General features: G+C 36.7%; 2 protein-coding genes and 1 long non-coding RNA gene across 7 annotated transcripts; 2 read left to right on the top strand and 1 right to left on the bottom strand.

Annotated features, from left to right (window-relative positions):
* Window positions 1–3785: 3785 nt before the first annotated feature.
* LOC107473827 (protein MAIN-LIKE 1-like) lies at window positions 3786–5386 on the top strand. The gene is made up of 4 exons (XM_016093414.1): window positions 3786–3866; window positions 3964–4703; window positions 4807–4894; window positions 4985–5386. Exons 1-4 carry the CDS (start codon window positions 3786–3788, stop codon window positions 5384–5386), a joined length of 1311 nt encoding a protein of 436 aa, XP_015948900.1.
* Window positions 5387–6927: 1541 nt separating this feature from the next.
* Window positions 6928–8851, bottom strand: LOC107473828 (uncharacterized). The gene is made up of 3 exons (XM_016093415.1): window positions 8105–8851; window positions 7774–7924; window positions 6928–7541 (listed from the first exon to the last, which is right to left on the bottom strand). The coding sequence occupies exons 1-3, from the start codon at window positions 8849–8851 to the stop codon at window positions 6928–6930; spliced, it is 1512 nt and encodes a 503-aa protein (XP_015948901.1).
* A 1791-nt stretch (window positions 8852–10642) lies between these two features.
* Window positions 10643–13959, top strand: LOC110277653 (uncharacterized). Of its 5 annotated transcripts, XR_008006127.1 has the most exons (9): window positions 10881–11007; window positions 11263–11291; window positions 11789–11904; window positions 12015–12136; window positions 12794–12884; window positions 12989–13057; window positions 13134–13184; window positions 13279–13353; window positions 13880–13959. It is a non-coding gene; the product is annotated as an uncharacterized LOC110277653 (long non-coding RNA). The 5 variants fall into 5 exon arrangements; XR_008006129.1 differs by lacking the exons at window positions 10881–11007; window positions 11263–11291 and adding an exon at window positions 10643–10833; XR_008006128.1 differs by lacking the exon at window positions 11263–11291 and having other exon boundaries at window positions 10939–11007.
* The last annotated feature ends 1932 nt before the right edge of the window (window positions 13960–15891 follow it).

The following is a 15891-nucleotide window of genomic DNA, read 5'->3' on the forward strand; positions in this document are numbered from 1 at the left end:
TTTAATAATAGAAACAAACCGTGGGTGCAGAGTGTGATGTGAAAATACCTCCGAAATTCAGATTGTTTCGGTGGTAGTCATAGGCAGAATGCGTCAACCATTTGGAAGAACATTCTTAAAATATATGAGGCTCTTATAGATGGGTTTAGGTGGAATATAAGGGATGTGCAGAAATCTAGTGGTATGATGAATGGACTCCATTTGGAAGACTTTGTGATCTTGTTCTCTATGTTTATATATCTGAGTCGGAATTTGTAGTGGCTGATTTATGGTGTGATAGATCTTGGATGGTAGATTACGCTTGCTACGATAATTCTTCTTGCAGTTAATAATTTATTTGTGGCCTTCCCTACTCGAATTTGGCAGACCTGGATTCGGGGTGGATTTGGTGGCCTGCAAGGGCAAAAAGGTACAGTGTAAGAGAAGGTTACAATTGGTTGTTGAAGCATAAAGTGAATTAGAATGGAAATAGTGATTGGAGCTGGCATTGACATTTAAATCTTCCGAAAAAAGTCAAATTTACTATGTGACTTGGGCTTCATAATGCTCTCCTGCCGTTGACTTTTCGATTCAGGCGGCATCTAGCTACTTTGGATTTGTGCCAGAGATGCAATGTGGCTTAGGAGACAATTAAACATTCTCTGTTGGACTGTGTTAAATCTAAGAGTCTTATGCAAATATTAGACCCTCGCTTTATTGACTCGTTTGAAGGCACCTTCATTGAGGCTTGGTTTAGAAAAGTGGTGCCTAGTAATGAGGTTCTTTTTGGGACCGGAGTGTAGTGGTTATAGAGACATAGGTGTAATGATGTTCTCAATGTTGGGAATCTTTGGACGGATCACAAGGTGGTTGCCCTTATCAGAAGCACATCATGGACCTGAGACTTTATATGTATCGGTGTTCTTCCTTCAGCACCTTCAAGAATTGTTGGTGCTGGAAACCCCCTATAGGTAATAGCTTTAAAGTTAATTATGATGCAAGTTTATTTTTTTATTTGAGTTTGGCTGATTTTGGCTGTATTATTAGAGACTCTAATAAGGATTGGATCTCAGACTGTTACGGTAGTTCTCCTCCCTGGTCTATCACCAGAGGTGAGCGTTTTGCAGTCTAGAGGGGACTTGTCTTAGCCTAGGACTGCGATTTGAGAGACATTGTGTGTGAAACGGATTGTTTGGATGTTCTACACCTTTTGCATGACTCTAGTGGTGGGTACACGTCTGAAGTTGTTGATTTAGTTCACAAAATTCAGGAGCTTTTATCAATATCTTGGTATGTTCAAGTCGATTGGATAGCTAGAAAAGCAAACAAAACTGCGGATTAAATTACTAGATATGGAGCAAGAAGTAATCCCAATCATATGATTTGATCAGAATCTAGTGATATTCTCCCGCAAATCATCAATTTTGATTTAGGATAAGTGTTTGCTTTGGTCTTATTTTTTTATATAAAATTTGCAAAAATACACACATTTCGTTTACAGTCTATAAACGAGATAATTATAAATGTATCATGTTTACAATGTGAGCGAGATATGTATATTATTATAAAAAAAATTACAATTAAAATAATATCAATTTTTTAAAATAAACTCTTTTGAATTAGTACTCAAGAGAGTACATAGAAAATAGATCGAATTGGATTGATTTAAATTTTAAAAAAAAGGTTAGAGATGAGAAGTTAGGATGAGAGAATACGAGGGATAGAAAGTTACGTATTTTGGTTTCAGGAGGAGAAAAAATACGGATATCTCTTCTACTTCTTTTTGTTATCTACCCATCAATTTCATACTTTTTTAAAATAATAACGGTCTATTATGATATTGTCTTGTCGTATATCACATTTTTTGTCATCTTGAAACTGAACCGCGTACAATTTTATTTATTTTTTATTTAAATCAATCCAATTCGATATATTTTTTACGTATTATTTTTTAGTACTAATTTAAATGAATTAATGTATTGATTTCAAATGGACAGTTTTGAACTAATAATTTTAAATGCGTAATGCAACAGTTTTGAGATATAACTTTTAGAAATTGGATTAATTTAAAAATAAAAATTAAATTGATATTATTTTAATCGTAGTTTTTTTTATAATAATACACATATCTCATTTACATTATAAACGAGATAATTATAAATGTATTTTTTTATAATAATATAAATATATTACAAATTATATATTTTAATAAATAAAATAATTAAGTTATTTATTTAAAAAAATCCTACATATAGCCTGTCTTATTCGCATAAAATTTCCATTTTTTCTCCTCATTAACTTTTATATCATTTAAGAATTAGGTGAGAATTCTAACTCATCTTTTAGTCTTAACTAATTAATACCATAGTGGACCTTAGCTAGTAAAATGGTATTATTAGTTAAGTACACATTGATTAATATCAACAATATAATATACCCATTATATGAGAGGGGAAAAACTCATACTATTGCTGGTTCCCGTGAAAATGGATTCAAGTTTCCTTTAAAAAAAAATGGAAAAATAGGGTAAGCATGGCCTTATTATTAATAATACATATATGGTTGCGTTGGGTTAAATTAGTTGGTCTTAAATCTGGTTTAATTATTTGTTGAGTGAAGTTTAGAACGAGAAATTGACCAAATAATGATTCAAGAAATAAGTAAACAATTGAATATAATCCGTACAAGACTATAAAAAACTTGATAGTTGATACTAGCATGACTATTAATGAAGATGTTATAACCCCAAACATTAGGAGTTAATCCCTTTTTTAGCACTCTGTTGAATAACGCAATTGTTTTGTCAATATATTGGATATTTTCAAAAAGCATTTAACAATCAAATTGCTAAATATGACTAAAATCTCAATCAAATCTACACTAAATTTATCGGATAGCATCAAATACAATATCCATAACTTTTTGTGTTGGAATCTAATCCGCACAGTTGCAGATCAGATATATTTACATTTTTGTAAAATAGAAAATGTTTTAAAAAATTAATTTTAATAAATTTAGAACATAAAAAATTAAAAACTTTATATTAAAAAAGTTATACAAAATATAAATATTTGTCAAAAAAATATCCCATCACTTAAAATTAAGTAAATATCTTATTAAAAATTATTTTAACAAATGTTTTTTAAAAAATTTATACTATTAAATAATTATGTATTATTATCCTATATATGTAAACTTTTTAAGGAGTGGAATATGTGAGATGCGTTGAAAGGGATCTTTTAGATTTTTAAAAGAGAAAAACTAAACTTAACTACAAATGCGCACCCCTAACTTGCATGCAGCTACCACGAAATGGAAATGGCATAGACATCAAGAAGGGTGGCCACGAAATGGGATTATGGCACTGACACAAATCATTTCGTGCCTGGCACAAAGGAAATGGAGCATGTCAACCTTGGTGGCCACGAATTGGACCAATACACGCATGGTAAACACGAAATGGGGGACTTCACTAATGGCATACACGAAATGGGCCAAGTCAAGTGTGTCATCCACGAGTTGGCCATATCTTGGTAGGCACACACGAAATGGGCATCCTCAAGTGTGGTAGGCACGAAGTGGGAGGGGTGGCAGTCAAAGCAGCAAGTCTCAGCGTTGCAGTTCCTGTACGAGCATGCATTGGGTGAAAGTGAGGCAATTTATTCTGGGTTGTGAGGTTGAAGCATATAAAAGGAGGTTTTGGGAGGGTAGGGGACCAAAGCCAAAGTAAAAAAAGGAGAAGTGAAGTAGTGGGTTGCTTCGGTGAAAAAAAAGAGAAGTTGGGGAGTAATTGATTTGTTAAAAAAATGAGTGGAAGTGGAATTAATGTGGAAGAAAATCTTAATAGGTTGGATGAATTTCATATTTCTGCTCATTTACATGTTAAGGTGAGTTTATTTTTTTTATTACGAGAAAAAAATTTGTCAATAATTTAAATGATTGTTTTAAATTATATAATTGTGTTTTAATCTATTTCATTTTTAGCCGGCACGTGTCTTGACTCCACATGGCACGCTGGTCGATGTTTTCTCTGTAGACGAAGCAGATCCGAGTATGGAGATTAGGAGGCAGATGCTGGAGCCGTATCTAAGAAGAGCCGGCTTCTATTATGCATCTCTGATAAAGCGTTTTGAGTACGACAACCCAATGATTAGCGCTCTTGTGGAGAGATGGCGTCCTGAGACCCATAAATTCCACCTCCCATGGGGTGAGTGTACTATGGGATTACCAATCGACGGTGAACCGGTCAGCGGCACTTTGAGGTCATGGAGTAAGTTCCACCAGAGAGATATTTGGCAATGGTGTGAGGAACTCCTTGGAGAAGTTCCTGACGGACATGTTGGGACCACGAAGTATAACATAAAACTGAAGTGGCTCAGGAGTAGACTGCAACAGATGCCTCTTGACTCTCCCAAGGAGGCCCTCGTACGGTATGCACGTTGTTATATTATGTATTTATTGGGTGGCGTTCTACTTCCTGACAAAGCGAACAACACGGTTCACGTTCGTTATCTTCCTCTCCTGCCAAACTATGAAGCCATTAGTACATATAGTTGGGGTAGTGCCGTGCTCTGTTGGTTGTATAGAGGCATGTGCCTAGCGACTGATTATAACATCGAGGGAATGTCTGGTTGTCATACACTGTTGATGTCTTGGATATACTTCAGGCTTCCTTTCTGGGCACCGGACGTGACGAGCCCATACACGTTTCCGTTAGCTACAACGTAATAAATTTTCTTCCATACCTACTGTATTTATGCTCCGTGTTCTGATTTCCTCTGCGTAATTTTTTAGATGTGGTTATAATTTCATTCTGTTTTTTCGCAGGTGGGCAGGCAAGAGAGGAAAGAATGACTACGCCGAGCAACGCTTACAAAGGCACCGGCTTAGGTTGGACAATTTGAAGGTGGATGAGGTAACTATTCCCGTTGCATCACTCTCGCATGATATTGTTTTGTCCCATGAAGTTTAGTCTACCTGTGTAAATGACATTTGGATTTGGTAGTTTGTGTGGATGCCGTACAGGGAAGCACGTATTTTGTCGAGGGTGCCTGGGGATTTTCTTGGTGCTCCGCATGGGAATTTCTATACAGCTGTCGTGCCACTTATTCTGTTCCGCTGGATCGAGATTGTTAACATCGATAGAGCCATGCGGCAATTTGGCGACAAACAAGGTCCACCGAACCCTCCATTAAACATAGACACCTTCCATCGCCAGTCGGATCGCAACGACGATGGATGGTGGCCCATCCGCCTGCAGACATGGTTTGAAGTATGGGCAAACAGACGGACTGTATCATATCGGCTAGAGATTGATAGGGCAGATACCTTGCATCCCAGTCATGATTATTACAGGTGGTATTGCTCGAGAACAAAGGTTTCTTTCACCCCCGGAGGCCTTCCATAATCCCCGAGGAGATGATATTCCCCGAGGGGCTCCGGCAGAGTACGGTAGAGGCCCAGTTGTTCAGCTACCAGCAGTTCCGTAGGACAGGAGACGCCATCGTTCCCGCCGTGGAAGACATCAGGCTGTCGGAGCTGATGAGATGCATGTCCCAGATTCTCTAGTTCCGGATCCAGGTCAGGTTAATGTTTGGAGTCAGCAGGATCATCCACCGGTGGAAGTGAATTTCCCTGGAGATGTCTACTGCCCGCAACCGTTCGTTGCAGAGGACCCCTTTCAGTCATCCACGGTCCATCAGTATATGCCTTACAATAGTACCTACGAGGAGAGTGGTTCATCACAGGGGGGCGGTACACAGGACCTGATTGACTCTATGGATCGAGTTGGTTGGACAAACTTTTCATCCTTATTTGATGGCCTAGATCAATTCATTCCTTCTCAGGCATCACCACGCACACCCACCGACTTAGGACTTGCACTTCGACTGTCTGATTCAGGTAGTCACCCCCCTGTTGGAAGGAGGAGATCTGTTTCTGTAGGTGACACGGCCGGATCCCAGATGCGCCCGTTCGAGCCTTCGTTGTTAGATGGCCGTCGCTTATCATATGCGGGGGCTGATGATGTAGGGGAGGAGGCACAGCCAGGACGTCCCCGCCGCGACACTCGAGCACCTTCATGTGGTACAAGTGGGAGGTTGGGACATGCTGGACACCATCACTAGTTCACGTTATGGTTTTAAGGTTATTTGTTATCGTCCGATGTTTGTATTTTCCCTTGGTTTGTACTTTATTCTGTTTTATGGTGTTGTAGTTCGTGGTTGTAACTTTTTTACGGTTATATGTATTGTCATGTAATAAATTCGGTGTTGTTAATGTTCATATAGTACGGGTTGCAAATTTGTATGATCAATCGATAAGAAAAGGAAAATATTGCATTCATCTCTTTAATTCTAAAACATACCACATCACACCGACCAAAGACGAGATTTTAAATAAATTGAAAACATAACAACACTCAATATCCGACCCAACCACGCCGCTAAGTGCCCGTGACATGAGGACAATGTCTCCTAGTATGCCCCGGTTGCCTGCAAATTCCACATCGCTTTTCTGGTCCAGGCTCTACGTCGTCCATCTCATTCCGAATTCTTGTCGACACAGGTCGGCCATCCATCGATCGTCGCAGGTGGGGATTAGGACGGAGAAGTTGTCCTTCGTGGGGTGGCCACACTTCCTCATCGGGCAAGGGGGAAACTCCATCTGATATACCCGGAAGACATTTTCGACCCGATACACATCATCGACATATGACTGCCAATCAAGCCTAGCATGGGCACATGCTGCAAGCGCGTAGGCACATGGGTAGTGCAATGCCTGGAAGTAGCCGCAGTCACACCGTCTTTGCTGGAGGTATACTCTGAATCTGGATTGAGACCCTACACCGGCTATCTCATCGACGGTGAAGATCGATGTCGCCCTGTCGTGTGATATGACAAGCATCTGCGTGATTCCCTCCCTGTTGGCAAGTATTGCCTTTTGTAGGAACTATGAGAACATCTGGCCACATGCAACCTGTGCTTCTGCCTGCCGACCCTTCTGGACAAACAATGCATTTAAATGGTGGTACGTGGACTTGACAATTGCACACACCGGAAGGTTACGAGTGCCCTTCATCACAGAGTTGATACACTCAGAAAGGTTCGTTGTCATGTGACCATATCGGCGCCCCTTATCCCGGTGTTGGAGCCATTTTGGTGGCTCTAACCCTCTTATCCAAGCCATCATTGCCAGTGACATGGCCGGATCCTCCGCGCTGATTAACTCTAGGTAGTACTGTGCCTGCTCTTGGGTCTTCGAGTATGCAGCGCTAACAAGATGTCTTTTGACTTCTTTACTCTTGAAGTTTGTTGCGAAATTGGACACAATGTGTCGGACACAGTAAACATTGTGTTCCCAGCCATAACCCTCCCGCTCCAGAGCAGCCTTTATGGCCGCATGCCTGTCGAAGATCAGTAGAACATCTGGTTGCGTAGCCACATGTCTCCTTAAGTTGGTCAGAAAGAAGTACCATGCATCTGTGTTCTCTCGTTCCACTAGCGCGAAGGCTATGGGAAGAATGTTGTTGTTTCCGTCCTGTGCTATTCCCATCAACAAGGTACCTGTGTACTTACCATACAGGTGTGTTGAGGCTTGCAGTGCTTGAATGCCTCGACACACGATGGGAATGACCAGAATACTTGATGAAACATGACGCTTTCATGATCGAGGGTGTTGCCCACGTAGTATGGTCGGGTTTGGAGGTCAACAATTGTCCCTATGACGAAATGGCAAATTCGTAAGAGCAATGAAAACTATTACAAAACTAGTATGCAATCCAATAGATAGGCTTACCTGGAACAAAGGTTTGCAACGCATTGAAGTATCTCTGTAACTGGTTATAAGAATCATCCCAGTCTCCATAGATTCTCGCTATTGCCTTTTGCTTTGCTAGCCAAACCTTTTTGTAAGACACCTTGTATCCGTATGCCGACTCCACGGACCCCTACAACACTTTTATGCAAATCGTTGCGTCTGCTTGAACCATGGAGAATATGTGCTGGCATATGACATTTGAATCCAGTTGAGCATGATCTTGCGAAGTCGCGGATGCCAAACAAGTGTGAAGCCCTTGGTATTTTCGAACTTCCCAAAATCTGGACGCCCTTGTCTTCGCAACCCTCACCATCCAGGAACATTGGTCACCAAAAAGTTTGCACCGACAAACATACCTGGTATGATCTGACTCCACTACTTTGAATTCCGCACTTCGACGTATGTTGTAGTTCTTAACAGCAAGCATTGCTGCATCCTTAGTCAGGAATTTCAGGCCAACCTCTAGCTCCATTTCACCTGTCAAACCATAGTTACTGGGTATGTCCTCTGCATTTGTCGAGTTCATTGGACCAAGACTGAGGTGCAGGTAATGGTCGGGGGTGCCGCTAGAAAGACCTCCGACCCTTGCAACATTGATCGGTTCAACAACACTTGGGATGACCCTATCGCCCTGAACCGGTTGGGTTTCCGGAACAACATCTGCTTCCTCTCCACTATCATTCTCAATCTCGTCTTCCTCAGATGAGTCAGCCAACCCGTCGGCCATTCCTTCCGGATATGCAACATGGACATTCGGGAATGGACGTCGGTCAGATATTTCTGTATTCTGGGCGGGGGCCACGAAGGCATTAAAGGACGGACTACGACCCCTACCTATGTCCAAAAATGGAATGCCTTCACCAGCGCCGGAATTTCGCATTTCCTCCACGTTATTCGAACTAGATGAGCTGCCCCCCACATCTTGGAGCTTCACGCAAAGTTCCATCGAATAGATGCTTCCGATGCTACGATGATATGAAAACATCATCGACACGTGCTGGTCAGATTTAATATGCATCTTCTGATATGTAAACGAATTAGCTACAGCAACGGACATCCTGTAAATGAGCGTACTGATCTCCTTTTTTCCAATCAGCCCAGTGTTCATCAGAATCATATTTTTAAGTTACTGCAGACAGGACTGTGGAGAAATCATTATCCAAAGTGGGTCGTCACACATAAAAGTCACTCCCTCACCTGTATACGAAATTTCACCATCGGGATATATGACCACATAAATATATTCAGATGCCATTATGACACCCAAAAATTACTGAAAGAAGCTCCTGTGAGAGTGGAATTTTCGGAGAAGAAAGAAGGGTAGAAGAAGTGAGAGTGAGAAATGTGGGTTTACTTCTGCTGGCGAAGGGTTTTTATAGCCTAGCCGTTGTCCCAATTCGTGTGTAGTACACACAAATTTGTGACATTTCGTGTGCGGTACAGGAGACATGGCTTCTGAGCTCAACCGTACCCCCATTTCGCTGATGCCAGGCGTGAGTTCCTCACTCCATTTCACTGCTGCCCTCATGGAAATGGGATATCCATTTCGTGTGTGGTTTGCATGACATGGCATGCCCATTTCGTGGGCACCATAAATGAAATGGAGTTCATTTCCATTTCACGGGCAGAGGCCACAAAATGGCGATGCGCATTTACAGAAAGATTTCCAGCGATGCGCATTTTGGGAATTAATGTTTTTCAAGTGCACATTTAGGTAAAAAAGCCTCTCTCTATATATATATATATATATTTTAAAATAATAGTGCATTAAATTAAATTTTAATATAATATATAAAAAAGATAATTTATTCATATAAAACATTTGAAAAGCAAAACTACAGAAATGTCCAAAAAACAATGCTGATACAAGTTTATCCTCAAACATTATGTAAATCGAGAATTTTTAACAAAAAATCAATTAGTAGTGTAACAAATTATTCTAACAAAATTCGACGTTAAGTAAATGAAATAAATATAGGTCATGTAAATATCACACAAATAAATCATCATTTTACGTTAGATAGATTCGTTTTTAAATCATAATAACATATTAATTGATTGATGATATTATACAACTAACTAAATAGTTCACATTTTTTACTGTTACAACAAATATTGCTACCAATGTTTGCGTTGATCCTATTATGTTGCGGACTTGCAGTGAATCCACCCCTTTTTTTGGTCAAATCTTTTTCTACAATTATATAGGTAGTTAGGTACATCACGATCATCATATCTTCATCAACCGACATATTTATATAGGTGCCTTCTATGGTACCTATTATCTTATTGTACTTATGGTGACTACAAAGAAATTTACTAATTAATTGTGGATATTTGGTAACTGATTTTTTTTTTTAAACATATCACTAAAAGTGTTGCTTAAAGAGAAAGTGTTACCCTTAATCGTTAACTTGGCTCTGATACCAATTTTTAAAATGTAATTTCTTTTTCAAAATTATTAACTCTTCGAATAAGTTTATAATTTGTATAGATTTGGTTGGTGGTACTTTATAATTTGTAATTTCATAATCAAAAGTATTGAGCATTTCTACTATTACTAATTTTGATTTCATTTTTATAGTTTTTCAATCTTGTTTTACACTACAAAATTCTTGCTTGTTTGTGGAAGATTTTTAGTGGGGGTTATTATAAACTTCCATAATATATTTTAATAGTGACTATTTTTAAAACCTTCCTAAATCATTAACAATAACTCCCACAACCCAATCAATACTAAAAAAAACTTCTAGCCCAAATAAATATCAGCCCAAAACAAGAAATAAAAAAAAAAGAACATTCAGAACTGGGCTTCAAGCGAGAAATAGAGAGAGAGAGAGAGAGAAGAGGAACCTCTGTGAAACCCTAAAATCTCCATGTCACTGCCGCCGTTCATCTCCTTGCCACCGCCATTCATCTCCTTGCCACCGCCGTCTCCGATCCTCCGTCAAAACGTTGCCGCTGGAGTTATGAATGGAGATCGTGGAGCCTCTGAATTTTTGTTGACCTCTTAGTGACGATTTGATTCAAATTGTTGAGGTAATGGTTTAAATCTTCCGCTTCTACGTCATCTTCCACCACGGGTTGTGCCGCTGGTTCTGCTTTTCCTCCGGCGGCTTAAAGCACTCAGAGTGCGGTTTTGGCACGGATTCGATGGTGTGGTTTGGGCGCGAATTCGGTAGTGCTAGCTGAGAAGATCAAGAAGGCGAGCTAGTGAGTCTCTGTAAGCTTCGATTGAAGATATGTTCAAAGCTATCAGATCTCGTGGACTAATTTTCATGTCGTGTCGAGTCATTACAATGAGGATTTGTTCCTAATTTTTTCTCGTTCTTTGCTTTCTTCAATTCTTTAAATTTTTTCAAAGATACTAGTTTTTTGTGATAATTTGATGATATAGTTTTAGCAAAGTTATACACAAATCCTACTTCTTATGTTCTAATGTACTCTTCTCTTCTGTAAATTTTTCAGGCCAAGGCAGATGATTTGATATATATTTAGTTAAGTTGATTTGATATATTAAGTTAAGTTGATTTGATATATTATAAAGGTGAAGAGACATAAATGGAAAATCGTTATTCTCTATTAAAAATTTTGATTTTTCTTGAAGTAAAAAGGGTGTTAGGGTTCATAGTTTAGGTGATCATTAGGTTCAATTGTTTTCATTAGAGGTTATTCTCTTTTATCGATGCAGATTTGTTTTCACTAGGAATTGCTTAAAAGAATATAAATTCTTCACTTTATTACAACTGTAGTGATGAACTGATGAGTGATGAACTGATGATTGGCCTCGTTCCTAGTGAAATAAATAGCTATTGCTATTGCTTAAGATATTTTATCCTTCTTGATTTTTTTTCCCTGTGAAAGAACTTGCAAATACCAATAAAAGTGCAAGAGCTAAATGACTAGTTGCTTTCCAGTTTCCATTATTCATATTTTTTCCTTTATAAGGTTTGAAGCTGCCTTTTGATGTGTTTTTTTCTTTCATTTCTTGTAGTAATTAGCCTCATGCCATAAAAGAATATGCTTTGTGGTTTGGTGATCTTAATGACTTGAAGATTCTACCAGATGCAGGCCAAGATCTTTATATTAGAATTCCTGCTTCAGAGTTAGGTATGTAATACATTTACTTGGCCTTAAACTGCTCTTAATCTTTCTCTAATTCTGAATTATATCATATGGTTTATCTTTGTGTTTTGTACTGTGACATTAAACAATTCAAGAGACAAAAAATGGATGCAAGGGCAAGATACGAATTGCAGTTTGGGTCACAATTGGCGTATTATGTGGCATGCTCTTCGTTTCATGTTTGATATGGAATGGACGAAAAAGGCCACTCTGAAAGGTAAATAATTCTCCTTTCTTTTTTTATTGTGCAGTAACTTATTGAATTATTATCATTATAATGGAGAGTAATTATTAATTTGTCTTAAGATAATTTAGAGACCAATATAGAATTAATGGATCATATCAAGAAAGAACAAGAGAAGGATCCAGAGCTTCTATTGTATGACCTATCAGTTATAGCTTTTTGCATTGATAACTTTTTAGACAAAAATAAGCTTGGAGAAGGTGGTTTTGGATCTGTGTTTAAGGTAAGAAACATATTACTTTTTTCAAGGATATTAGAATAGCAAAATGAAAAACTTTAAGCTAATTTGCAATTGATAAATGGCAGGGTACATTGGGAAATGGACAAAGAATAGTAGTTAAGAGGCTCTCAATCGGTTCTGGACAAGGGATCAAAGAATTTAAGAATGAAATTGCATTAATTAATGAAGAGAAATTACTTATATATGAATATATGCCTAATAAAAGCCTGGATGTTGTTATATTTGGTGCAAAATCTAGAATTTAGATGCATGCTAAAATTAATATTAGCTGTAAAACTTCTTGCCTTAATATTAGCTGTAAAACTTCTTGCTTTGATATGTGTAAAACATGCTAAAATTAATAATAGCACAAGAGAATTTTCTTATTTTTCTTGTTAATCTTTTTTTAGCATTGTTGGAAATTCCCTTGTTTGTGCAACTGGAAAAGAACCAAACTGCTGTGGCATGAGTCAATGTCCATGAACTTAAATGGCACTGAAGGTAAGAATAAGATCTCTCAAGAGTTTCATCTTTTTTCAAATTAATTGTGAAATTGTGTCATTATTTTTATGCCGACATCAATAATGGATGTCTCTGCCTTATAGTTCTCGGTTTCGGCCTTGTTCTTTGGTGGAAGTACAAGCACAATCAACAAGCATTTTTTGATGTTAAAGGTACTTTCCAATTAGCATCATAGTTAGCATTTTCTTCTTCTTTAATACTATAATAGTTCCTTCAATTCTTGTACAGCTAGGAGTCTGTTACTTATCCACTGACTTCCCTCACGCCCACTTCTTAAGGGTTCGCTTTTTTACTTTTCTTCTTCTCCACTTCCTCCATTTTCATTTCAATTACTTTACTGTGTGCTTGATTTTGCTTGATTATTGGTGTGAAGGTTGAAGTGGAAGAACAACCAGAGATATCCGAGGCTTATTCCGTCTCTGCTGTCCCGTTCTTTGTCTTCTTCAAGGTAATTTGCACCTTTTTCTCTCTTGAATAAAAAACTCTGCTAATAGTTAATTGCTCGATAAATAGTTAAACGGCACCATAGCTGAATCAATCAAGTGTAAGGATCAATGACAACTTATAATTCTCTGTATTTCAATCTATTGGGGCTTTTCTGCCTATCTTAGGTTCGGTTTGATTTGACACGACTTGTATTGATCCCATCAATGATAATGTTTCTACTTTCATGATCAATTCGGTAGTATAGTTTGTTGCAGTGTGCTTGTAGTTGATTGGTTTGGACACATTCACATTACTTTTAACCACTGATGGTGACTTACATATATCTTGATTTATATAGTTGCAAAAAGCTGCATTTATATATCTTGATTTGAACAGAGCATGCTAATTAGTTTGCACTAGTCACATGTTAATGTGTCACTTACACAATGTTTATTATCATGCATTTTTCAACATATAAATAATTTCATCTATTTGCCTTTTAATGATAAGTCAAATGCTAATGCATAATCCTTCTACATCTATTTCAGCACTAGTCACATGTTAATGCAGCTGATTTGTGATCTGAAGCCCTTGAAAATGAGTTCGAACAACATGCATCTCTGAGGTTTGTACTTGTACTCTTTTCAATTTTGATGTTAATTATTTTTAGCCTCTTGTATTTGTTTCTTTATTGCTTTTCAGTAGCTGAAATAGAAAATATGTAATCTGCAGATTCAAAAAAGAATAGAAGAAATGGTTAGTGCTGGTTTGGACACTAGTTCACTTGAGATATATATTTATGTACATAGTGTTCTCTAATTATTATATGTTTAATACATGTTATTTTTAATATGTTGTTGTTGTAATTAATGTGATTGAAAAATGATGGTAATGTATTATATTGATTGTTTTTTAAGTATTTCTTTTGTTTAAATATGTAATATTTTAATTTTCTTTTACATTTTTAATGTCTTGCCTAAGTATTTCTTTTAAATAGTAAATGATTAGTATAATAATGTAATTCTAACATCCAGATTAATATTTTAAGAATAATATTGATAGGTTTGTAGAGGTTTAAAACCCCTACAGAATAGCTATTTTTTTTAAATGGAAAATTTCTTTTGTGGGGGTTTTGCCACAAAAATTAACCAAGAACTGTCACAAAATGCTAGCACAGAACCCCCACAAAAAGGATAGAAAACCGCCACTAAATGATATTGTGGGGGTTGTGAAAAACCGCCACAAAAAAGCTCGTGGCACCTCAAATTTTGGGGGTTTTGGAAACTGCCACAATCCTTTTTGAGGGGGTTTGAAACCTCCACAAATAGAAAAAAAACTGCCACAAATAAACAAAAACCTTGTAGTGTTAGTTTATAATATTGATTATTGTATATAAAATCTTTTATCTATTTGTCTTTTTCTTTAATATAATTTTTCAAATCCTCCAAAACTTTTTTTATTTCTACACTTTCTGTTGTTTCTAAATATCTTTTTAATTTTTCAACTTCATTCTCCATTTTTTCTTTCAACAGCTTTAATTCTTTTAAGTCATAATATGGTGTTCCAGGCATTTATATATTTTTTAAGTTTAGCTCCAACTTGTTTATATTTGTTCTTATTTCTATCCTTTTTACTATAAGGTCATTAATTTCGAACTGAAGATTATTTAATTCCCTTTTATACTCCTTTATTTTACTTTTTAATTTTTTCGCTCTTTTTCTTTTTATTTTGTTTTCTGGTCTTTCAATCTTTATATATTTCATTATTTATCTTAGAATTTCTGCAAATTCTATCATCGATTCATCACTATTTTCTAGAGATTCTATTAATTTTTCTAACTCTTTAACTTCTCCTTTCAATTTGTCATAGATTATTTTTAGAGCTTCAAATGCTCTTTGATTTATTTCAGAAAACTGTAAATAATTCAACCGATTTTCTCTTTCAAAGAGCTCTTGTTTCTTATCTTGATAGGTTACATATATTTTCTCTTTATTTATTGTCATAACTTAGTGTTTAGGGTTTCATTTAATTTTTCGACCTTTTTTGTTAATTCTTTTATTTCAGAATTTTCTTCTTTAATCTTTAACTTAGATAAACTTAAAGGGCTATTAATTTTGGATTCTCTTATTTGAAAATTCGATGAAACTAATTTTCCCGATGGTTCTTTTAGTAAAAGAACTGGATTTTCAATAGCTTTATATTTTGGTATTTCTGTTTTTACAATTTTCTGAAATAATTCATCGACATAAATTCTTTCTCTGTTTTTAAATATTATACTATGATGGCTATTTGTTAAAGCATAATTTATTGCATATGTAATTGAAAATGGTTCATCGTCTTGTTCCATTAGATTCTTTCTGTGAAATTTATAAGCCAAACTTATAGATCTTCCAAGATTTTCAGTTGATAAAGATATAGCATATCCAAGATGGGCATTGAATTTAACATTTACGTTTGCCAAATTTCCATGAACAATTCCAATTATTTGATCTATTGGATCATCAGTAATTCTTTTGTCACAGATTGCTAAGCTTATTGGTGAATTAATTCCTTTCATATA

This window comes from Arachis duranensis, chromosome 2, assembly GCF_000817695.3.
Source record: "Arachis duranensis cultivar V14167 chromosome 2, aradu.V14167.gnm2.J7QH, whole genome shotgun sequence".
NCBI classification, from domain to species: domain Eukaryota; kingdom Viridiplantae; phylum Streptophyta; class Magnoliopsida; order Fabales; family Fabaceae; genus Arachis; species Arachis duranensis.